Raw genomic sequence first — 23,212 nt, forward strand, 5'->3', positions numbered from 1 at the left:
AGGAGTTTGAGCGACCACAGCTACCTGTGAAATTGGATTGAATGCTGCATGAGGAAGAGGAATCTAGGAACTGAGTCTTTGAAACTGCTGGATGTTTTAGTGGTGCTTTTTGTGCAATTTCACCTTTGAAATGTCTTTTTTTTCCTTAACTTAGGTCTACAAAATTTTATTTGTACTGGGGGGGAAAAAAGAAGGAAAATTTGATGCCGTGAATTTTGACTATATTAGTAAACAAACATTGTATTTCTCTTCTAGCTCCAAATCTTTGCATTGGCAACTGAAGCAAAGGCTTTGATTTGCCAGCAGAAACGAGGATGATGCAGATGCCTGCAGGCTCTCAGATGAGCTCAGCCCTCCCTCTGCCCTGAAGGTCTTCACCTTCTCCAGTCCCAGGCCCTGGGCACTGCAAGATCCTGCTGAGGTTGTAGCTCTCCTTATCTTCCCAATAACAATGCTGATACCCAAATTTGAACAGAAAAGGGGGGGGGTGGGGGCTGGGAGAGCAATTTTGAGGATATTTTAGGGTTTTTTGTTATCATGTAGCTGTTAAGCTGCGTTTCAGCTCTTTACGCTGACTCACCGGTCTGGTGCAGAGCCAGGGCATTTATGAGACTCCCCCTTCATTTCCATACGTGCCTCAGAAAGCAGCTGTGCTTACAACACAATTTCAATAAACAGACAACTGAATTATGGACTTCAGAGACTGATGCAAAGTTGCTGAGCTCTCCAGTGCCCTGGGCTAAGGCTCCTGCTGCCAGACTCAGCTTTGGAAAGCCGCCTCCACCCTGCGCAGCCCAGGGCTGCCAAGGTCCTGGCTGCTGATCTAAGTCTAGTCCCAGAGCTGTAATTAACCTCTAACGTGGCCAAAGCTTTTCCCATTCCATCCATCCTGCACCTATATCTCTGTGGATATGGAGAGGAGGGGAACACAGATGCACTTTCTTCTCATCAGCTTTGGTTTTGGATTTTTGCACGCACAGAGGCAGCAATAAACAAGTTTTACAGTTCAGCCGTGTCTCTGTGGGTCACTTGCTGACTCCTTAACTGAGGTTCTGCGTGTTGCAGTAGTAATAAGTGAATTCAGGACAGAGTTCTCAGTCACATATCAGAGAAAGCTCCCACCTTAGTCAGACCTTCACCCTGTGGATGGTGTCTCACACTCCTGTACAGTTGCAAAAATTCAGGTTTGTTACCTGTGAACACTTACCTACACCTTGTCCTGTTTCAGGGAGTGACTCACATTTTGAACCTAAAGGCCTCTCTTGGGCTAGAAGGGTTTCAGTGAAACCTCACAGCTCAGTGTCAGAGCTGCTCCCTGTGGATCTGTTCAGCCTGGGAGGAGGCTCTTTCCCAAGGAGAAATAGAGTCCATGGTGATTAATCCTCCAAACCTTCTGAAACCCATTTCACCCTGGAAAATGCAACTGATGCCAGACACAATATCTGACAGCAGCATGAGGAATCTGCTCTGCTTTGCTCCCAGTGGGTGAGTGTGGGCTCCCCAGTGCCACTCCCTGGCCCAGGAGGCTTCTTGACTTCTCTCCCAGCTCCAGTGACTGGTTTGACTCCTGGCAATGGCTCTTATCTGCCTATAAAATTGGCATAAGGCACACTTCAGGAATGGCATTTGCTTTTGGTATCAGTCACTGTGTTTAAAGCAATGTTACACTGCATTTGGGGGGGGGTATTATTCCTCCTAAAAAATTCTCTGGGACCCCATCATATAGGAACATATCCCAGCAAACAGGAACCTGCTGCCAGGCTCAGATACGCCAAAAACCGTGGCAAAACAGTTTCTAAACCACAAATACATCTTCCAGGCTCAGTGGGGGCAGCAGCATCCTTGTGCTAAGCCAAAAGTCGGGGTGAATCTTATCCATAGGCAGCCGGGCGGGCAGGCAGGCAGGGGTGTGACCTTCCACCGAAATTCAAAGAGGTTTTTTCTTTAAAAAAATATTTATTTATTTATTTATCCTAAATACCCCTCCCGGCGACAGAAACCGCCCCGCCCGCCCCACGCGGGCGATCCCTCTCTGCCCGGAGCCCGCAGCGGCCGCTCCCGCAGCATCCCCGGGGATGCTCCGCGCCTTCACCTGCGGGGCGGGCGCCGCTCCCCGCCCGCCTCCGGCCCCGGCCCCTCCTCGGGGCGGAGCTGCGGCCGCAACCGGGGCCGGAGGCGGGCGGGGAGCGGCTCTGCGCGGCGCCGCCGCTGCCTCCCTGCGCTTCCCTCCGCTTCCCTGCGCTTCCCTCCGCCCGCCGTGCTGCGGGGCCGGGCCGGCTGCGCGCAGCTCCGCGGTGAGTGCGGGGCCGGGGCCGGGCGGGGATCGGGGCTGGCTCGGCTCGGTCCGGTCCGGTCCGGCCGGGGATGCTGCGGGGCTGCTGCGGGGCTGCCGCGGTGCGGGCGGGCGCGGTCCCCGCCGCAGGCACGGCGGAGTTTGGGGAACTCCAGCCCGGAGCGGGCTGTGCCCTGCCCAGGAGCCCGGCACGGCTCAGCCCGGCCCCTTCCCTGGCACATGGGTGAGGATGTTCCTTCCCCCTCTGTCCGCGCAGCTTTGGTGGCTCGGGTTGGAGCGGTGTTTGCAGCGCGGGTCACTGAGGATGGGGATGTGTTCTGGGATGTTCGTGGGTGGGTTTTGCTCGGTGCGTGTGGAATTCCGAGCCCTTCTGGCACGAAAGGGGTGTGGAAGAAATTTACTCGAGGTAGCGTAAATACAAGGAACCGTAATTGCTGCAATTGGCATCGCAAGTGCTGATTTCAGGTTGGGTGAAGGGCTTTTGGGGACAGTCTCCTTCAGGCTCGGGCAGACCCGGGGAACTTCAGTCTGAACTTCAGCCCCTTCTCCAGCACCAGGGCCTGAGGTAGGTGGCACTGGTGGTAGAGATGGTTTTGGTTGGCTGACGAGCCACCAAATTCTGGTTTATCTCTCTGCTTATCGTGAAAAGATCTGTGCTGCACGGTGAAAAGAGCTCGAGGAGGAAGATGCTTCAAGCTGCAGTAGAGTAATAGCTGGAAAAGTGGCTTTTCACAAATTATCAGAGAAAGGAGAGGGTTCACAAACCTGGAAAAAAAAAACCCCAAACCCATCTCTGAGCCCTCCTGTTCCCTGACAAACCCTCAGGGAACCTCGGGAGCAGCGGCTGCCTGGGCTGCCCTCGCTGTCACCTTGACCCAGCCTCCCCTGACCTGCTGTCCTGAGCCCTGCCATTACTGCTAAGTGGTTTTTCACAGATGGAAGGGCCAAGTGCTGTTATGGCAGAAAGCAGAAGGGTTTTTCTGGCTGGAACAGAACTTAGGCTGGAGGTGGGTTGTGTTTGTTGTGATAGATGTAATGTATTAAACCCTGATAGTGAAGAATACTTTTTTCATTCATGTTTTTCCTTCCTTTCCTTCTCAATGCTATAGTTTGGATAAAAAACTGTGGATGATATTATAATACTCTTATTACAGTATTTTCATGGGGTTTGCTTTATGCCCTGAGATCTCTCATGAGGTTGTAATTTAAAAAAAAAGCTAATTTTCCCTCTGACTGAAAAACATAAGTGACTATTTCATAAGAAAAATAAGGTTTAAAGTGCTGAACTCCAGATAAGAGTGATGAATGTGATGAAATGCTGAGATATCACATCTTCTTTTTGCCATCAAGACCACGTGTCCAGGATGTGCATTTCTAACAATGTCTTGTTGTTGAGTCAGTTGTTGCAGGAAAAATGACTCTGTGTAAATGTGCTGGTACCAATTGTACCAGCTCCTCGGTGCTTCTGCAGTCACTTTGTTGGAACCTTATTTTCCCTTGGTTTAATAATTTATAAAATGCCTGTTGCCTCTAGGCACATTTCATCCAGCAAGAAGAAAAACATCAACCAGTGTTTACTGGTTACGAAGCCTGAGGTTGACAAATAATGAAGCTTTTGTGGATGAGGGGGTGTCTCATTTTTATTTTATATAAACTCACAAAAATGCAGGATTTGTGCTGAAAGTCTTGTTGGTTATTACTTGGTTCTTTTCCCCATCCTTTAAAAGGTCTCTTGCCTGCTGGTGGCAAAGTGGGTTTTAACTGTGACCTTCCTTACCCTGATTTTGGATCTTCTTCTCCTTTCTCCTTTTACTTGTGTCTGACTTAAGTTTAGCAGCTCTTGAGTATTTAACAAATGTCAAGTAAGGTGGCAAAATCACATCCCACATCTTCACCAGCTGAGCTGCTTTGGCTGAAAGAGATCAACCTCTTTTTGGGCAATAAATTGCTCTCTCAAATCCTCTGCCAGATACTTATGAGCCACTATCATTAACTGCATTTTGAATCACTCATTGAGCTGGAGGGGGGAAATTGGCCTGCAGTTCATCTCATCTCCTTTGAAACTGCTAAATGATGATTCAGTGACCTCGGTGGGCAAATTATATCAGCAGTTAATTGGCCTAAGAAGAAAAACTTGCCTGATACCAAATAAACTGGCTGCTGCTGTTCATTATCCCGAGGAAGATGCTCCAGGTGAAAGCTCCAGTTTCAAGCAGTGACAGGGTTTTGTTGTGGCACTGGCAAGGGGACACAGGGAGCTCCTTCTTTTGGCCATACCTGGGTGTGGTGTCCACTCCACCTCGGGCAGCTTTTGAAGGTACTGTCCTTTGAAAATCTTAACACTTCAAGCTTGCCTTCCCCTGTGGACAGCCCTGTCTTCCTCCTCCTCAGAGGGTGCTCACTGGGCTGTGGTGTTTTTGGAGGACTTGGCTCTGGGGGGATCCTAGCAGAGCTGGATTTAGGAAGGAAGGCAAAGCATAATGCAGGGGCCCCTCTCATCACCTTGCCATTCCCATCCCTGCTTTGGCCAAGCCCTTTCCAGGAGCACTTCCCAAAGATGCCTGGCAGCTTCGTGGCCTCATGCTGGGGACAGGGCTTGGGGTTAACCCCTTGTGGGCAGTGCTGGGTGCCAGCTGGGGAGAGCAGAGCAGGGCAGTGAGCTGTGTCGTGCTGCGGTCAGCCCGACCTCGCTGCTTGTTCTGAACAGTTCAGGGCCAGTGGCTTCTCTGCAAGGAGAGCTGGAATTGCAGGTGGGTGCCAGGGTAGAACATCCAGGTGTGGCCTGCTCAGCTTTCCTTGCTGAAGCAGCTGCAGGAGTGAGCAGGGATGTGTGAAAGGGGTCAGCTGGTGGCTTTTTGCAAGGCTGTTAGTCGACTTACACCACCTCCTAGGATGGGCTTGCCAGCTGGCTCATCCTTTAGGGAAGTTTCAAGAGGCTTATCACAATCTTACTAGAAATCTGTCGTCTTCTATTAATCTGCTTGTCTCTCTTTGTCTCCTTCCTGAGCGCTCCCCTGCACATTCACCTCCACAGCCCCGCTCTGCTGCTGCCCCACACCAGCTCTGCTGCTTGCCAGAGCCTTGTCTAGGCCTTGCACGGTTGTGGACTGTCACTTTTTATTGTCCAATGTGTTTTTTCTTTATATATCGAGAGATATTGTATTTTGAAGGGTTTTTTCTGAAGGTGATGCTCCTGAAAGGACAGTGGAGCCCGGGTGCTTTGCTGGCTGGGTGGAGGTGCAGGGTGGTACCAGCAGAAAGCTGAGTCCAGCTCTGATTAAGGCAAAGCCCCCTCCTAGGTCAGGTCCTGCTCAGCTGCAGGCTCAGAATGGAGCACGGGGTGCTTGGCCACGGCAGCAGCACTGGGGGCAACTGATGGTGGGTGGGAATCACCTGCACCTCGCCCCTGCAATCAGGATAGCTCCCAGGGATGAAATCAGGATCTTTTCCTTGGCTTGGCTCGAGCAAAGAGCAGCAGAAAAGCTGTGAGATGGAGGAGGTGAGAGGAATGAGTGCAACACCCCGGATCTCACAGCAGTGGGCAGGGGTTTGTCAGTGAGGCTCTGACACTGAGTCAGGACCCAGCGCTGCTGTCTGGGACAAACGACACCTGCAGAGTGGTGTGGCTCCTCCTCACAGAGCTTTTCCTTGCACTCTCAGAAGCATGTCAGTGCTGGGGTTAACAGCCACGTGGGCACTGAGGAAAAGGAATGAATAGCTTGAGGAAGGCTAAGCCTTAATACCCAAACAAAGCAAAAAAAAAATGGTGTAGCGTTTGACGGGGATTAAGTGAGCTGTGAGATCCCTGGCTCTAGAGGCCCAGCTAGGAAATGCACAGCCTGTGACAAAGGTGGCTTGGCTGTCCCTGCTCCCAGAGACAGCATCCATGTGCTGATGCAGGTGCTGAGCTGCTGGAGCCGCCCATCTGCCTCTCCCCTTGACTTTCACAGGGATGCTCTTTCTCCTGCACAACACATTGTTTGCTCTCCTTGAATGTTGCTAGCTGGCAGGGAAAGAGATCAGTCTGTTTTTTTCCAGAATAGTCAGCTGATTTATCCCATGGGAAGTGGTTGAAAAGCATGAGACAGGTGGGTTGGCATTCCTGCTTTGTAGCCCTCCATAATTCCAGCAGGAGAAGGATAAATGGGAGAAGTGCAGTTGCTGGGTACATTTCCGTGTTTGCATTTGAAAGAGCTTGATAGGCTGTGATTAACGGGGCTAAATGGAAGCTTGATAAATGGTAAATTCAAAGGAACCTCAAACAAAAATGGCATTACAAGGAGGCCTTGGGGTGCTGTAAAGGGCAGGCTGTGGGTCTGCTGCAGTGCTGGTTAGTTATGGTGGGCAGAGAGCACTGCAGGCTCTGTCCCCTGCTTTGTGTGTCCCGTGCACCTGCTGAGGGACAGCCCTGTGGCTGTGCAGACACTCCTGCAGGTGGCTGTTTTTCTCCTGGTTTAAGTTAATGTGATGTTCCCAAATTGAGAATCCCACACCTGCATCCCAGAGCCCCTCGTGTCCCCATAGCCAGGCTCCAATTAAGGATGCTCTAAAAGCAGCAGGGCAGCTACCATGGCCTTGCAGATGAGAACCATTGGCCTAATCTATTTTTGCAGTGAATTAAACTAGAAAAAGGTACTGCCACTCTAGAATAAGAAGCCACCTGGGGAGTTAACCCAGAATAGTTGTTCTGCTTTGAATTCGCGCCCTCTCTCACTTCAAGATAACTTTCCTTCCACCTATGCAGGCCCTGTAAATGCAGAATACAGGGCATGGCTCAAGCAGGATCCCCACCAGAGCCAGGAAAACACTTCCTTTTTCCTGAGGTCTTCTCTGCATCCACACACACCCCTTAATTCAGGCATCCTTCTCTGTCATGCTCTGTTTCATTCTCCATCCCCCGCAGAGAGCCGTGCTCCTTTCCCACCCCAGCTCTGTGCTTTGCTCCAACAGCCTGACTGCAGCTCCCACAGCCACCTCTGCTGTCCTCCCCTGTCCCCATCCAGCTCCTGAGCAGGTGACACTCAGTGAAATGAGCATCCTGAGTGCTCAGTCAGGATTGTGCAAAGAGCTTTTCTCAGGCTCGCCACCTTTCTCAGTGAGTCAGTGTGAGCAGCAGCTAAGAGGCAGCATCAGGTGGTTTTTCAGAGCTGGGGCTGATAATTTGGGCTGGCCAGGGGGTGGCAGGTGTAAATTATTTGCAAAATAATTAGCCAAAGGCTCTGCTCTGGTGCTGCTGTGGTCCTGTATCCATCAGGAGGAGCAGTGAGGATGTTGGCATGGTGGTTTGAGTTGTGCTGGGACATTGCTTCTCTGGATTTGTCAAGCTCAACTTAAATGTATGTAATTTTAACATCTCCTGATTCTTCGGGGGCTGACTCATGCTTTCTTGGCCTGAATGATTCATTGCTCTTGAACTCCATTGCTAAATTCATTATGCAACAATTACAGGGTTGGGAATGCCACTCTAAGTGCACACAAACAAGCTGGCAGCAACTCCCCCCTCCTTTTCTCTCACCCTGAGTTGCCAAGAGACCTTCCTTGTGAGTTGGCCTTGTCCTGCTTTGTAATTGAGGGTCTGCTGTGTCTTGCTGATCTGCCCTTGAGCAGTGAGGGGCAGGAGTTGCAGATTGGGTATTTCTGGAAGAGAGGAGAGCCTAGGAGGGAAGGATGGGGATGCACAGCTTCATTCATCAGGACCAGTTGCCTTAATTTTGTCCCAGCTGCTCCATATGATGATATGGCATCCCTAATGATCCATATGGGAAACCTCAAGTATCAGACCTTGCTCTGAGGTGCTCCATGTGGTGATGTTGGAGTTTGGCAGCATTTCATGGGCACACATTCTGCTTGATGACTGGCACAGCAGCTCAAAGGTCAAATATTCCTACAAGGAGAAAGACCAAGGAAGGAAGGAAGGCCCTGTGCTGGCTGTGGGGTGCCCAGCAATACCTTCATTTTCTCTGCTTGGTGGGGCTAAGCTGAGATTTAGGGATTTGTGTAGGACTTGGCTTTTTACTAGTGAGGTGTCAAGCAAGAGTTCATCTGCTATTTGAAGTTAAGTGGGTTTTGTACTGGGTGGGCTTTGCTTAGCCCCCCAAAGCAGTGGGTGGGAGCAGGGCTCCAGGGCTGTCAGTGGGATGCAGAAGGGTCATCCCCACCATCTGCTGGAGCAGATCAGATTGCAGACTTTAAGGTGCCCCTGTTACCTGAATTTGACTTCTGCACTGGTTTTTCTGCCATCCAAAGAACATTTCTTCTCAGAGCAAATATTCAAGTGAGGTACCTGCTGAATGGCAGGGTTGGCACCTCTGCCCAGGAAGCCCTGCAGAAAGTCTTCCCTAAGTGTCACAGACATGTTTTATGAAAAATCCTTTCCTTAGGATTTTTCCTCCTGAGAAGCTGAGAGGCCTCAGGAACAAAATGTAACCAATGGTTATCTGCTGCTGTGGAATGCAACAGGTGCATCTGGGATTGGGCTCATGTGGTTGTGTTTAATTAATGGCCAGTCACAGTCCAGCTGTCTCGGACTCTCTGAGAGTCACAAGCTTTTGTAATCATTGCATTCTTTTCCTTTGCTTGCTAGCCTTCTGATGAGAGCCTTTCTTCTATTCTTTTAGTATAGTTTTAATATAATATATATCATAAAATAATAAATCAGCCTTCTGAAACATGGAGTCAGAGCCTCATCTCTCCCCTCCTCCTGGGACCCTGTGAACACCACCACACCTAAGAGCAGCCATTCTTCCCAGCTGAGGCCCTTAAATCTTGATATCTTTGGGAAGAGTCTCTCCTGGAGAGCTCTGACTGTTTGCACAATGGGACAGCAGAGAAGAATGGCTGAATGCTGGGCTCATCAATGCCTGAGGTTTTCCAAGGTTTTCCTTGGTCCTCCTTGGCCTGTGGCAGCAGAGCCCTTGTGTTGGTAATCCCAGAGATGGCAGAAGCAAAGTAAGAACTGGACTGGTGAGGAGGAGATCTGTGCCAGCAATTCTGGTACCACGCTCACAAGTCAAGTTAATCTAAAGTATCAGAAATCCTATTATCAAACGAGTAAGTGGTAAATATTTGATTAAACTAGATGTCAGAGCAATTGTATTGTCAGAGCAGCAAGTCAAGCCAACAACCATCCTGCCTGTGGCCAAGAGGAGATGCAGAAAGCACAGAAAGTAGGGCACGTATGGTGACGTGAGGCTTGATAAAAATAAGGTTCTTCAGCAACAGAAAATCTGCCTCGCAAGCAAGGCAGTGGCAAGCTGCTCCCAGAGTCTGATTTCAGCCTGAAACTGGCGATGTTGGCACCGCAGAGAGCCGTGCTAAGCTTTTGTTAGCATTCTGCTAGCAAAACATTTCGTTTCCATCTCCTGGCTCGCATGTGAGATAAGGCGAGTTCCTCTGGAGCGGGCGGGCAGCGTGGCAGGGAGAGGCGGTGCTGCTTTTCCCGTGCAGCTTTCTGCTCATCTGCATCTTAAGGAGCCTTTGTCCTCTTCAAGTGTTGTGCTTCCACTTTTCTAGAGATGCTCTTGTAATATTCCTGCAGGCTTCCAGGGAAAGCAGCCTGGGTTGCCCAGGTGCAGGCGCGCTGATGGTGAGTGGGCTGGCCCTGGTACCCTATAGCAGCTATAGGGTGCTGCAGGGGGCCTCACCTGGTCTGTAAGTGTTGGGTCAGCAGCTTCAGGGCCCCCTTCTTGCATGCTGGAGGCTAACCTTGACCTGCAGAGTCTGGGGGAACTGGAGGATGAATTTTTTGGTGACACGTGCGTGGTTCAGGTCAAGAAGTCATCATGGAGTTCACTGAGGTATAAGGGCTGAAGCCTAGACAACAAATCCAGATGTTTGAGCTGTCTGGAACAAAGCATCCCACACTGTCACATGGATAATTCATTTTTTCCAAAGTCTCACCTCTTTAGTCTCCCAGCAGAGCCTGTGGGCACCCTGCTGGTCCCCCCTCAGCAGAGGCAGGAGGGTAACACGATCCTGAGCAGCTGTATGGGCTCCCTGATGGATGCAGGATGGGTCAGAGGGTGTCTTTTTATCTTATTTTGTTAAGACCTTTTGAGGATTATTTGAATTGTTATAATGTCAATAATGTCCATAAGCTTTAGGGTTGAAAGCATTTTGTTAGTGGTAATTAAATGCAAACGCTGTTTAAAATGGATGGATCAGATGGTCGGGAAGAGAATCCTCTCATAAATCTCCCACAAAATCAATATTCCTCCTGTCAGGTGTGTAGCAAACGCTTTTAAATTCTGCCAATCACTGGCTTTGTCACCGTGGTGCCACAAGGCTGACAGAATCACACCTTTCCTTGGAAAGGGACCAGCAAGGCAGGGCTTTCTTCTGGTGGCAAAAACCCCAGAAAATCAATAAAAATTGTGGAATGCAGTCCCACTGGATGGTAACTCCCTGTAAGGAGGCACAGCCCTGGGGGTGCACATCTGCATGGGGGATGCTTGGAGTGGGAATTCCCAGGGAAAGGCACATCCCTGTCCATGCTGGGACCCTGCAAGAGCCCTGCTGCTGGCACATCCCTCTGGCACGGCCTCAGGTGCCCAGGAGCTGCAGATGGAAAATCCAGGCACTTATCTAGCTTGTTGCTGTGCCAGAATAGGGCTGTTCCTAGGATTATTTTTTATTCCGTGGGCCAAAATATGTGTAAAGGGCTTTAAACAATGGAAGGGTTTCTGTTAAAAAGAGCGGGGTGGGGGTGTGAACAGGGTTGTAATTTATATCTTGAGGGAAGGGTGTGGGCTCTTCCAGTGGTGTTTTTGAGATTCTGTTGGAAATTAGCTTGAGGTTTGCTTTTTTTTTTTTTTTTTTTTTTTTTAATTTTCCCCTTGTCTTATTTTCAAGGGGAAATGTTCAATTTCCCTGTTTTGAGGGAAAATTGTTGTTTTCCAAATTACAGATCTCTCAATGTGTAGCTGAAAATGTCAGGAAGAGGGATGCAGTTTTGGAAGCCTCCACACATCTGTCTGTGGCAGGGTTGATAAAAAATGGAAGCTCTAACCAGAAAAACAAATAAAAAGAGGTAATATCACTGTCACAGATGGGGTTGGGCTGCTTTCCCTGCAGGTGTCTGCACTGCAATCCTCACTCCCATATAATGTGCTGTGGAAAAAAAATAAATTGAGAGCCCAATCGGAGACTTATGCCCTCAATTAATTTTTGTTCCACATAATCAGAGCTGCTGCATGCCTTTCCTTCAATATTTAACTGCCTGGCTCAGAGGATGGGGCTGCTCTCGTGCGAGGGAAGTTGGGATTCTCTTCATGTTTGCACAGAAATCCCATTCTGATCCTTCTTTCTTTGCCTAAGGGCAGGGATCCTGCTGCTCCTCTGATGCTGCAGATAAATTTTGTTAGCAGACACTTTTCTGCTAAGGGGAGAGGGGAGTGGTGTGTGCTGGATTCTTGGAGGAATAAAATTTCCTTGTCTTCAAGCATCATCTTCCCTGGAGCTGTCTGGGGCAGGTCAGAGGGGAGAGCTCTGCTCTGGTTCCGTGTGCTGAGCCCTCAGCTCAGGGAGAAAAGCAATCAGGACAATTTGTGAGTGCTCTTGAGTGGGGTTTGTCTGCACTGGGCTAAAGGGGAGTGCCTTGTTCTGCTGTCCTTTGAAATTGAGCCCTGAACTTTCTGATTTTTAACTCGACTCAGAATCGCCGCTGAGATGTTCAAGTTCAAGCTGGCAGAAATGCCCCCCTCCCTTCTCCTTGTGGAATTTCATAGCCAGGAGCCCAGGGTGTCTGTTTTTACTGATTCACTGATAGACCTGAAAGCAGATGGGAGCCCCAGGTGTCCCCCTTGGGAGGTACAAGGGGGCTGAGCAGTTTTTACAGCTCCAGTGCATCCTTCAAGTTGTTCCCAGTGCCTGGAGTAGAGCTACACCTCAAACTGGGGCTGGAAAAACCCATTCTGCCCATGGATGTGGAGGAAGGGCCAGTGAGAGTAGAACTTGGCTGGTGGGGAAGATGATAGGGAATAAAAATAGAGAGGAGAGAAGAAACCCCCAACTATGAGTGAGTGGGAAAACCATCCACATGGAAGTTGTAGATTTGAAAATACCCCCAGGCAAGGGCAGCTTAATGCAGAAAGGTGTGTGAGAAATGGTACTCACTTTCAAACATTTTGAAATGTTTATTAAAACTGTATCAAAAATACAACAGAAGACTGAATAGAGAACATATTACAGCGCTGGGAGCAAAGGATTTTTCCCACCGTGTGCTCATCCAAAAAATTGATGTTCCAGTTTTTAACCCTTTAGCCCCTCCCAAAGTTCTGTCCATCAACTCCTTCTTGCCTGTCCAGTGGTGGACATCTCCTACATCTTGATTGGAGCTCAGGTGCTGCCATAATAACAAGCCAACCCTCCCAAATGCCCCAGGCCACCCCTGATGATAACAATGCAAGGAGGGGCTGAAACATAAATATAAATCTATTAAACTTCCCTTAACATACACATAATATTTGCCCTTTAATTGTGGGAGTCAGCCATGGCATTGCTCATCCCTCACAGGTGGCAGCTCTGAGGGGCTGTGTTGGAGCAGGCACAGAGAGATGCATTTGCTCTGCAGAGCTTTTGGAGGAAGGTTCTTGAAACACCTCCAGGTGCTGCTGCCTTGTGCTGGGCTCCAGGAGCTGCTCTGCCCAGGAGCCACGTGGAGGGAAGTGAGATCTGAGCTGGTTTAGCTTTTTAATGCTGTGGGGTGCTCCTAAATCCTGGGGGAGAGCTGTGCTCAAAGCCCTGCCCTGCTGTGTCTGCTGAGCCCCCAGGTGGAGTCATCCTCCTCCATCCCCTCTGTGTCTGGGCACCATCACCAGGTCTGGGTCACTCCTCACTGCACACTGGTCTGGGGGAGGACTGCTTGGCACAGAAAGGGTTTTTAAATATTTTTTTTTATTTCTTTAAGGAAGCCCATGTTGACATATTGCTAGGAAAAAGAATGTATATTGTGCTGTGTTGGGTGTTTGCAGGAAATATATAGTGAAAATACTGAGGGGCTTTCCTCAAACAACTGCCAGTATTGTTAGGAGTGGAACAGTTGGGAGGAGGAAAGAAAGAGGCACCTAAATTTTTCTATTACCAATGTTGGCTCCAAAGAGATCTTTTTGACTTTCTTCTTCACTTTTTTTCTTTTGCTTGTATTTTATTCCCTCTGCTGGGAAGGAACTCATTGAAGACAGAGAGATTATCTGGAATTAGAGATAAAGCAGCCAAACCAAAATCCTTTTAGTTTTCTGGAGCAGAATTTAGCTTGAAATTTTGAGCTTTCCATCAAGTTAGAAAAATATTTTACAATAATGCACCTTCACCACATTTTCAGCAGGCAGCAATGAAAGTTCCTTTGCTGCAGATGGTAAAACAGTATCTTCCCTTTAAGAAGGTAATTGGGGCACAGATTAAGTTACTTACTTTGCATACAAGAAACCTGTGGGAAAGCCAAGAATCTCTCCCAATTTCTGATGAGATATCTCATCCAGAATATTTCTGTACATGCTCTTCCCCACCAGCACTCCAGGGCAGATGTAGGAGTTGTGTTCCCTAAGGGGTCCTGGCTGAAATTCATATATATTTTTATATATTTATATATTTATATATATATTTAATATCTATTTATATATGTATATATTTTATATATAGTTATATATTTATATATTTATAATGATATATTTATATAAATATATTTATTTATATGTATCTATTTATATATATTTTTTAAAAAATGATGTTTCCTGTCACTTTCCCTGTCATTCCCTCAGGAGGACCCATTCTTCTGCCCATTCTTCTGGTAGTGCTGAGCATCTGCTGCTTAAAGTGTAGCTGAAACCCTGAGTGAGGAAAGGAGCTGTTTACTTCTAGGATACCAGTGAAATTAAATCAGGCAGCAGCAATTTTCATAATTTTCACTCCTCCATGAGGTTAACCTGTGGCTGCTGTGGGGCTCACAGCACAACACAGAGAATCACACGGTGTGCAAGAAGGATTTGCCACCAGAGCAATAGCCAGAGCTCTCAGAGCAGCACTGAGGGGCTTCTAGGTTCCACCAGCACCTTGTGGCAGGAGCACAGGACTGGAAATAACAATCCTGAGGTGGTGCTGTGGCTCCTGCAGTGACTTTGATCTGTGTTCATCTGCTCCCCTGTGGATGCTCTGGAGAAGGGTTTGGTGCTGGCTGAGGTGTGTGTCCAGCTGGGGTTTGATGTGCCCTTGGGCTCTGGGCAGGTTTCTGCCCTGCCACCAGAGGAGATGATGTCAGTGCCCACCTGTGTCACACTCCATGCACAGACACCCAGACAAGGGACATGGTACAGCCTGCCTGCCAGGGTGACACTGGAGAAATAAACATTTAGGTTTCAGGAATACAGGAAAGCCTTCAGGAGGCTGGAAACATGGTTCTGTAGGAAATGGGGCTGTGTCCTGTGGCATTGCAGGTGAAAATGAGTGGTTTGGGGCTGTGATTCTGCGGAGGAATTGTTCTTGTGATTTGAAACCCTTCCCAGTTTGCCATGTGGTGCTGTTGGTGTCACCCCTGTGTGTGTCTTTGTGTGAAAACCCAGTGGCCAGGTGTGGGTATGTGAGGCTGTGCCAGGTGGGGCTCAGGGCAGTGTCCTTTAATGAAATGTTTTCCCAAAAGGCAGGAAGTGACAGAGGCAGTTTTATTAAAAAAAAAACAAACCAGTTTTAGGCTGTGGTGGTCTAAGCATGAAGGACCCTCTTGATTTGATGAACTCTCTGCTAATTAAACAAATGAACCACCCAAACCCCAAGAGCTCCTGTCCAGCACAGGGCTCCTGTTCCCATCAGCAGGGCAGAGAGGGGTTGTTGGTTTGTTTCCCATTTTCCTGCAGGTGAGAGCAGCTCAGGTGTGCCTGGTGGGGTGGGGAGTGCCTGGGCAGAGCTGCTCTGGGTCTGTGCTCTGTGGGACGTGGAAATGACTGGAGATGCTCCCCTGGGAAGGGTGGGAGGAGGACTCTGCTGCCCTTCCCTCCCAGCCTGGGCTGTGGGAAGGAGGGAAAGGACCTGAGCTCCTGGAGTGTGCTCAGCCCCAGAGCACATCCCCTGAGCCTTGTCCTCCTGGGGATGGCTGAGCTCCTGCCTGACCCTTGGGCTGTCCCCTCCTCCTCTCTGTGCCTTTCTGGCTGGCTCTGTTTGACTTTTTGTTGTGCCTCATTGGGGACCAAGGGGTGAAGAGCTGCTCTGCTGCTTCCTCCAGCCCCTGGGAAGATCCTGACCAGCAGTTCTGCACCCATGCAGGACACACACCTTTGGCTGGCCTGTGTCCCTAGGCAGGGACAGTGCTGAAGGTGATGGCCAAAGGAAAATCCTGGGAATTCTTCATTGGTGCCTGCTCCAGAGGATGGGTTCAGCAGAAGGGCTGCAGTGGGCTGGGCACCTTGCATTTCATGGGACAGGAGCACTCAGATTGGCCCTGGCCCTCCCAGGGAGCAGAAAAGGTGAATTTGGCAGCTGCTCACCTTGCCACGGTGCAGGTGTTGATGTTAATGAAATAAATCAATCAGGCACCACCTCCTCTGCTGGCTGCTCATGCTCTCAGATCCCTGCTGGAGGCTTTGGTGCTGGGTTTCCAATTCCAGTGCAGGATTAGCCTGGTGTGGGGAGGAGAGGGCTATTCCTGTCTGCTCTGCCACTGCCTGGACTTTGTGCTGCAGAAACCTCACCTGACATCCAGGCCCAGTCCTGCAGGTGCCTCACCACGAGCACTCCAGTGGCTGGAAACAATTCCTTAGGCCCAGAGTAGCCACTTCTGAAATGTTCTGCTTTCCCTTTGCTTGAAAACTTCTAAGAATCTCCAGTCTTTCACTTCAAAGTGTACCATCGCTCTTCCATGGTTTGTGGGTGTTTTTTTTGGTTTTTTTTAAGTGGAATAAAACTGAAATCAGTTGATGACACTTAAGTGAAGGACTTCTGTGTTTGTGTTCTGCATCAGTGTCATGCTGTGCTCTAAGTGCTGCCTTGGGAAGAGGTGACAGAGCATTTGCAGGTCTCAGCTCCAGCTTCATCACCAGATGAGGAGATGAGGAGCCTCTCCAGCCTCATGGCTGCTTTACCAGACCCAGCTCCAGCCTCAGCAGTGTTAGTTAGGGCAAACTGCAAATTGAATGCTTAATAGGAAGGTCAGGGGGCAGCTCTGAGTGTGTGCAGGTGGAGGAAATGAGTACCTTTGGTTTTGACCTTTGAGGGAGGCAGGTTCCAACCTCAAGGAGTGAAATGGGAAGGAGTTTGTGTGTGAGACAGGGCTGGTGGCACAGTCTGCAGCCCCTGACTCGGTGAGCCCCCACTTCACAGAACTGCTGTCTCTTCTTGCATTGGCAGTGAGTAACCTTGCCTTGAGAGTCCTCTTGGGCTGAGTCAGGTGATACAAAACACACAGGAAATGCAAATTTACCAAAAATCCCCACGATGGTGTTGGCCAACACTCGTGTGCCCTTCTCAGGAGCCAATCTTTGGTCAGAGTGAGCCTTTCCCTGCTGCAGTGCTGGCAGGAGGGGGTGGCACCAGTGCCTTCCTTGCCTTCCTTTTGGCCCCTGCAATGCTCCCATTGTCCCTGCAGGGCCAGGGGCTCTGTGTGTGTGTGTGTGGGGGCCAGGATGTGCTCAGAGTGTGGCACCACTTCTGCTGAGCTCATGGAAACTGCTCAGCTCAGTCCCACACGAGGAAGGTGCTTCTTTTCCTGCCCCCTCTGCTTCTTTAAATAAAACAGAAACCAAAGTGTGATGCCTTGCAAGCCACAGACACCCACACAGGCACTTCTGTGTCACTTTGCAGGTAAACAAGTGCTGGGGCCTCAACCTGTGCTATAGTTAGCCTGACCTGTTTGTGCCACAAGTCAATGTGCCATTTCTTTAGGAGCAGGGAAGGAACCAGGGCACTGGAAAACAGGCAGCCATGGGGACAGAGTCCTTTTTGGGGCTCTGGGGTCTGTGAGAGTGGTAGGGAATTATGTCTGAGAGAAACTGAGCTGTGCCCACTTCAGGAAGAGCTCTCAGGGTGCCCTTTTAGCTCCTTTAGAGGTTGGTTTTCTGGTTGGATTGAGGACATGCTGGCATTTGGTACTTCCAGACATGTCTTGATGTCTGTGGATCTCCCCTCCCCATTCCACTCCCCTTTGCAGACCCCCTGAATCTCCCATTTCTTCTGTTGTGAGAGCAGAGGAGCTGCTGGGGGATAAAGTGGATGCAGGAAAGCTGAAACATGGACAGGCCCAGCCACGCTTGTCCTTTACTTATAAATTGCACTTTCCAAGGTGCACTCCTAAACCCACAAGAAAGCTTCCAGCCTGTCTTGTGAAACGCTGAAATAAAGTTTCCTGCTTTAGCAATCCTGCAGAGTGAGGTCCTCATTTCTGCTCCAGGTATGTTTTGGAAAATATTTGTTCATCTTTGAGCAAACAATGGCAGAAGTGGCCTGGAAAAGGAGCGAGGTGGGAGTGCCTGTGCAGTATCCTGAGAGGCATTTCCTGCCCTTATCTCCCCTCCTTCGAGGTATTGTGACTGGGCCTTCAGATCTGCAGGCTGTGCTGCTGCAGCAGAGGCTGAGATTGCCAGCAGAGATACTGCCCAGGAATGCCTGCCAGGGGCAGGAGCTGAGCTCACCAGAGGTGCTGAAGAGCTTTCCAGCTGAGTGCCTGCCTGGGGACATGGCTGTCCCAAAAGGAAAGCTTCTTGGGAAGTGCATTCATGCATTTTCTGCGGGGTTTCTGGGGACTGTGGTGAGTCCCAGCCCATGGGCAGGGGTCAGGGAGGGCTGTGAGTGCTGTGGAGGAGCCATGGCACCCTTCCCTTGCTTTCCAGTGCCATGCTAAAGCACAAGTTGGTATTTTCCATCTCAAGCAAAGTGAATTTAGTTTGAATTTTGAGTTAGTAGCTCCCTTATGAAAAACTTTGCAAGGATTTGGGTTTGTTCCTGTAAAACTAAAGCAATTTTTTGCATTCTTAAATTCTTGTGGGATTAAGCAGGGTTTTTTTTCTGTTCAGGTCTATCCTGAAGCTTTCAAAATAAGGTTTGCAGGTGCTGCTGAAGCTGTCCTTGACCATTTGCTGGATAAAGCAGCTGCCTGGACCTGCCTGTGTGCTCTGGCTGAGTTTGTTTGTTTTCAGTTCCCAAACCAATTATCTGTTGGAGGAAATGGCCTGTCTCGCTCTCAGTCTGCCCAGATATTTATAGGTAAGGTCAAAGCCCTGTGGAAGGCCTGGAGCAGTGTTCAGTCGGTGTGGATGGCCCCAGGCAGGATTCCCTGGGATGTGGTGGATGTGCTGAGTGCTGCGGACACTGCCCTGCAGCCCCTCAGAGCCTCCTCCATGGGCTGCTCCACCCTCTGACAGGGAGGAGCTGTGGCTTCTCCTGCCTCCCCTGCATGGGTGAGGTTTGGTGTCCTCACCATGGCAGCTGGGTGAGGTTTGGTGTTCTCACCTGGATGGGTGAGGTTTGGTGTCCTCACCATGGATCTCAGCTGGGTGAGGTTTGGTATCCTCACCTTCATGGGTAAGGTTTGGTGTCCTCCCCATGGCAGCTGGGGAAGGTTTGGTGTCCTCCCCATGGCAGCTGGGGAAGGTTTGATATTCTCACCATGGATCTCAGCTGGGTAAGGTTTGATATTCTCACCATGGCTCTCAGCTGGGTGATGTTTGATATTTTACCATGGCTCTCAGCTGGGTGCAGCTGCCTTTCCTCTGCTCCTTTTCCCACGGATTCTCTGCATCCAGTGCTTACAAAGCTGTTGCTTCCTCTCTTTTGCAGCAGCAGAGTTTAGCTTCAGCTGTCTTATTGAGGCTTTCTCAGGTGTTTGTCAATACTTCAGTCCTTCAGTCACCCTTTCCCATCAAAACTTTATTTTTCTTTTCTCTTTGTCCCCTCCAAGCTGGCTGAACCACACAAGCTCTCATCTCAATCCTGGTTATTTGCTGCTTACCTGGATTTTGCATGAGTCATTCAATGTGCTTTGCACAGGTCTGATTGGAAAGGATAAATTCAATTTGCTTGTGATTTCAGCTTTATTTCAAATTGACATCTCTTGAAACCTGGGCTGTGTTTCCTCCTGCTGTGCAGCAGGTGACTGGTTGGTCACTGTGGGTAGCCCTGCTTAGAGGTTTCTGTTGTGGTCACACCAAGGGTCAGGAGCTGTGAACTTGTCTGCTCTCATTCCTTGTGGACCCTGAACAGCAAACCCAGAGTGATTTAGTGTGTGGTGAAGAGAAAACCTGAGGGAAGAGAGAAATGAACACAACCCCTGTGTTTTTAGAGCTGAGCTGGTTTAAGTGTTATTAATACCTGAGAGCCAGGTCTGTCCATCTGTCCTCAGCTGGGGCTGGATGGATGAGGCAGAGCAGCACAGATGATGCTCCTGGTGGGTAGAGTTCCTCTGGGCAAACCTGCCTGGCCTCGTGGCACCTGGCAGGTAGCCCCAGGCATGTCTAGCCTCTGGCTTCTGGTTTATTTGTGCTGGAATGGCCTCGTCTGGTGTCTGTGGCTGCCCTGGGCACCGCAGTTGGTCCCCTCTGAGCTGTGCCTGGCTGCTCACACTGAAATGCCTCAGGGAGGTGGCTGCTGGTGTGCACTGGAGCAGGACTGTGGGGAGGGGACACCTGGAACAGGGGTAAGGGGGAGGACTGTGGTTGTGTTCCTCTGGGGACTCACCAAATGTGGAATTTGTCTTCACTCGGGGTCACCAAATGGGGTGGTGTTCACAGGGGTCCCAGGACGAGGGAAGAGATGAGAATCTTGACTCCATGTGTCAGAAGGCTGATTTATTATTTTATGATATATATTATATTAAAAGAAAATGATATGTTAAAAATATACTAAAGGAATAGAAGAAAGGATTTCATCAGAAGGCTAGCAAGGAGAAAGAAGGAATGATAATAAAATCTTGTGACTGACCAGAGCATCTGAGACAGCTGGACTGTGATTGGCCATTAATTAAAAACAACCACATGAGCCCAATCAAAGATGCACCTATTGCATTTCACAGCAGCAGATAATCATTGGTTACATTTCATTTCTGAGGCCTCTCAGCTTCTCAGGAGAGAAATCCTAGCAAAAGGATTTTTCATAAAATGTGTCCGTGACAGAGGACCAGCCCAGGGAAGGATGAGAGTCTCAGTACTCAAACTGCTCCCAAGTTCTCTGACAAATGGTTTTCAACATGTGGAAGGTCTTTGCTCATTAAGACTTTATTCTGCTCCTAGGAGAAGGTTAATGTGAGCAATAGGCATGAACAAGCTGTATAGTGGAACTTCTGTTAATCAAGAGGGTTTTACTGGGATGCTTGGAGTGGGGGAAGAGGGAAATCACCAAGGCTGGTAAGAACAATTAAAGCAATTAGAGCAATTAAAGCCCAGTTAACTCAGCTGCCTTTTGAAGTGGGAGATGTTGCCTGTTGTGTTTTCAGCAGCCTGAACTCAGGTGCTTGATGCCACCTGATCTCTCCTGCTTTTCTCCTCCTTTCAGGTTCCCACCACCTTCCCACCGGACTCTGCCATGGGCCCTCCCCATCTCAGCCTCAGCATGCTGGTATAGCAGCAGGGGGCTGCCATCCAGAGGAGCTGTGCTGGGACATCCCTTCCCCCTGGGCCATCCTCCCCATCCCCTGTCTGGGCAGGAGCCATGGATGCCCACGTGGACCTGCTGACCGAGCTGCAGCTGCTGGACAAGGTGCCCACGCTGGAGAGGCTGAGGGCAGCCCAGAAACGCAGGGCTCAGCAGCTGAAAAAGTGGGCCCAGTATGAGAAGGAGATGCAGCACAAGAAGAGGAAGCATGAAAAGAAGAGAAATGCTGTGAACAGAAAGAAAGTGTCCTTTGAAGCCAGCGTTGCTCTGCTGGAGGCTTCCCTGAGGAATGACGTGGAGGAAGGTATGGCACTGGAGCCTGGCAGGCTCTGTCTGGCTGCCCGTGAGCTCCAGGTGGTGTGAAGGCATCTGTGGTGTCATCCATGGGCTGCCCTTGCTGTGGTGTTGGGCTCTAAAGCATTGCCATCCCTGACACAGCTCTGAGGTCCCCAAAGCCCCAGTGTTACCTTGGTTGGCATCAGGAGTGGGTGTGTGAGTGCAAGGATAGGAGTTGTGACTGAGGTTTGGGTGAAGGAAGGCAGTTTTCATCTCTTTCCTTCTCACACTTCCTACTTACAGGAGGTGTGAAACACTTCCTTGCCTTCTGGGTGTGCCTCTCCGTGGCTTTAGAGGAGTCTGTCACAGGGATTTGCATGTCACTGTGAATCTCTTCACTTTCCCTGCTTGAGGGCATGCATTCAGAGCTACATGAGTGTATGAATTTTTTCCCCAAAATGCTGGGAAGCACAGCTTTGCTTAGTGCTTCCTGCAGAACAGACCTGCAAATCGTTCCCAAATTGGTTTAATTGCACCATTTCAAAGTGGATGAAAGTGCTTCTGCTACAAAATCTGAAGGGAGGAGGAAAAAATATGTCTAAAAGTCAATAACCATTAGCCTCAGCACGGGGGAAAACCTGTGAGCTCTGGGGAGCCAGAGAGTGCTTCTGTGCAGAGGAGTGAAAATGTCTCTTGCAGGAGAGCTGGAGCAGCCTTTGGGGTTGGTGCTCTGCAAGGCAGCAAAACTGGTGTGATCTCCCTGATCCCTTGGTGTGGCAGAGGAGGGTGCTTAGGAAACCTGGCCAGCTGAGCATCTCTGCCAGAGAATGCTGCTCTGGTTTCCAGCACCCTCTACAAGAGGCAGTGAATCCTTGCCTGGTACATGGGTGGAAGGCAAGGACCTTGTCTTGTCTGGTGAAGAATCTCCCCAAAATTGTGTCCCTGTTTCTGAGCAAGCCTTTTCTGCCCTTGTGTGTGTGTTTTGCTCCTGTTTGGAAGCAGAGCATGGACAGTGGTGGCCCTGCCTGGGCACTGTCACTGCATTTGCCCAGCCCTGCTGTGGCTCTGGTTCTTTGTGCCTTTGTGACCTCTCTAGAACAGCAGACCTGTGATAATGCCCTGGAAATGCTGGCTTTTATTTGTTCCTTCCTTTCTTTAGATGTTTCACAGCTCTCTCCAGCTCTCTGCCTCAGTGGCCCTGTGTCTCTCACTCTGAGCTGCTGTGTTCTTTTAGTGGGGCTCCAACTCCTGTGACTGCTGGCATTGCCTGAGGGACAGGTCTGGGTTTTGTATCACCTCTGCCTGTGCTGGCAGGTTGTGGTTTAGGTTTCATACCCAGCTGTTCAGCTGCCAGTGACAGGTCACAGCAGTGGGACAGATGATGAGAGTTTCATTTTATTCCTTTTGGTGCTGGACACCAGCACCAAACTCTCATCATCTGCCCTTGTGTGTGTGTTTTGCTCCTGTTTGGAAGCAGAGCATGGACAGTGGTGGCCCTGCCTGGGCACTGTCACTGCATTTGCCCAGCCCTGCTGTGGCTCTGGTTCTTTGTGCCTTTGTGACCTCTCTAGAACAGCAGATCTGTGATAATGCCCTGGAAATGCTGGCTTTTATTTGTTCCTTCCTTGCTTTAGAGGTTTCACAGCTCTCCCCAGCTCTCTGCCTCAGTACCCCCATGTTGTGTTTCTCACTCTGAGCTGCTGTGGTTTTCTAGGAGGGCTCCAGCAGTGCAGCCAGCTGTGACTGCTGGCATTGCCTGAGGGACAGGTCTGGGTTTTGTATCACCTCTGCCTGTGCTGGCAGGTTGTGTTTTGGGTTTCATACCCAGCTATTCAGCTGCCAGTGGCAGGTCACAGCACTGGGACAGGTGATGAGAGTTTTATCATCTTCCTTGTGGTGCTGGTGCCTGTGCTCAGCATGGTGGCTGGGGGTGTGATGGCCCTGCAAGAGGCCTAGCCTTGCAGTTTTGCTCTCAGCTGTCTCTGGTTTGGGATCTGGGCTGTTTGGAAGGAGGAAAGCTCCTCACTGTGTGTCCTACAGATGCTTTGTCATTTTGTGAGGCAGGCAGGCAGGAGTGGT

General features: G+C 49.8%; 1 protein-coding gene across 2 annotated transcripts in view; it reads left to right on the forward strand.

Annotated features, from left to right (window-relative positions):
• The first annotated feature begins 2,154 nt into the window (after positions 1-2,154).
• Positions 2,155-23,212, forward strand: part of PPP1R16B (protein phosphatase 1 regulatory subunit 16B) — a 63,901-nt gene continuing 42,843 nt past the window's right edge. Inside the window, exons 1-2 of one of the 2 annotated variants that reach the window (XM_054644603.2) lie at positions 2,155-2,294; positions 20,759-21,161. In XM_054644603.2, the coding sequence (XP_054500578.1) occupies positions 20,915-21,161 (247 nt within the window). In that variant the 5' untranslated portion in view covers positions 2,155-2,294; positions 20,759-20,914. Of the gene's footprint in view, positions 2,295-18,348; positions 18,476-20,758; positions 21,162-23,212 lie in introns of those variants that run through there. The other variant, XM_077187296.1, reaches the window with a different exon arrangement.

Source organism: Agelaius phoeniceus, chromosome 17, assembly GCF_051311805.1.
Source record: "Agelaius phoeniceus isolate bAgePho1 chromosome 17, bAgePho1.hap1, whole genome shotgun sequence".
NCBI lineage: Eukaryota > Metazoa > Chordata > Aves > Passeriformes > Icteridae > Agelaius > Agelaius phoeniceus.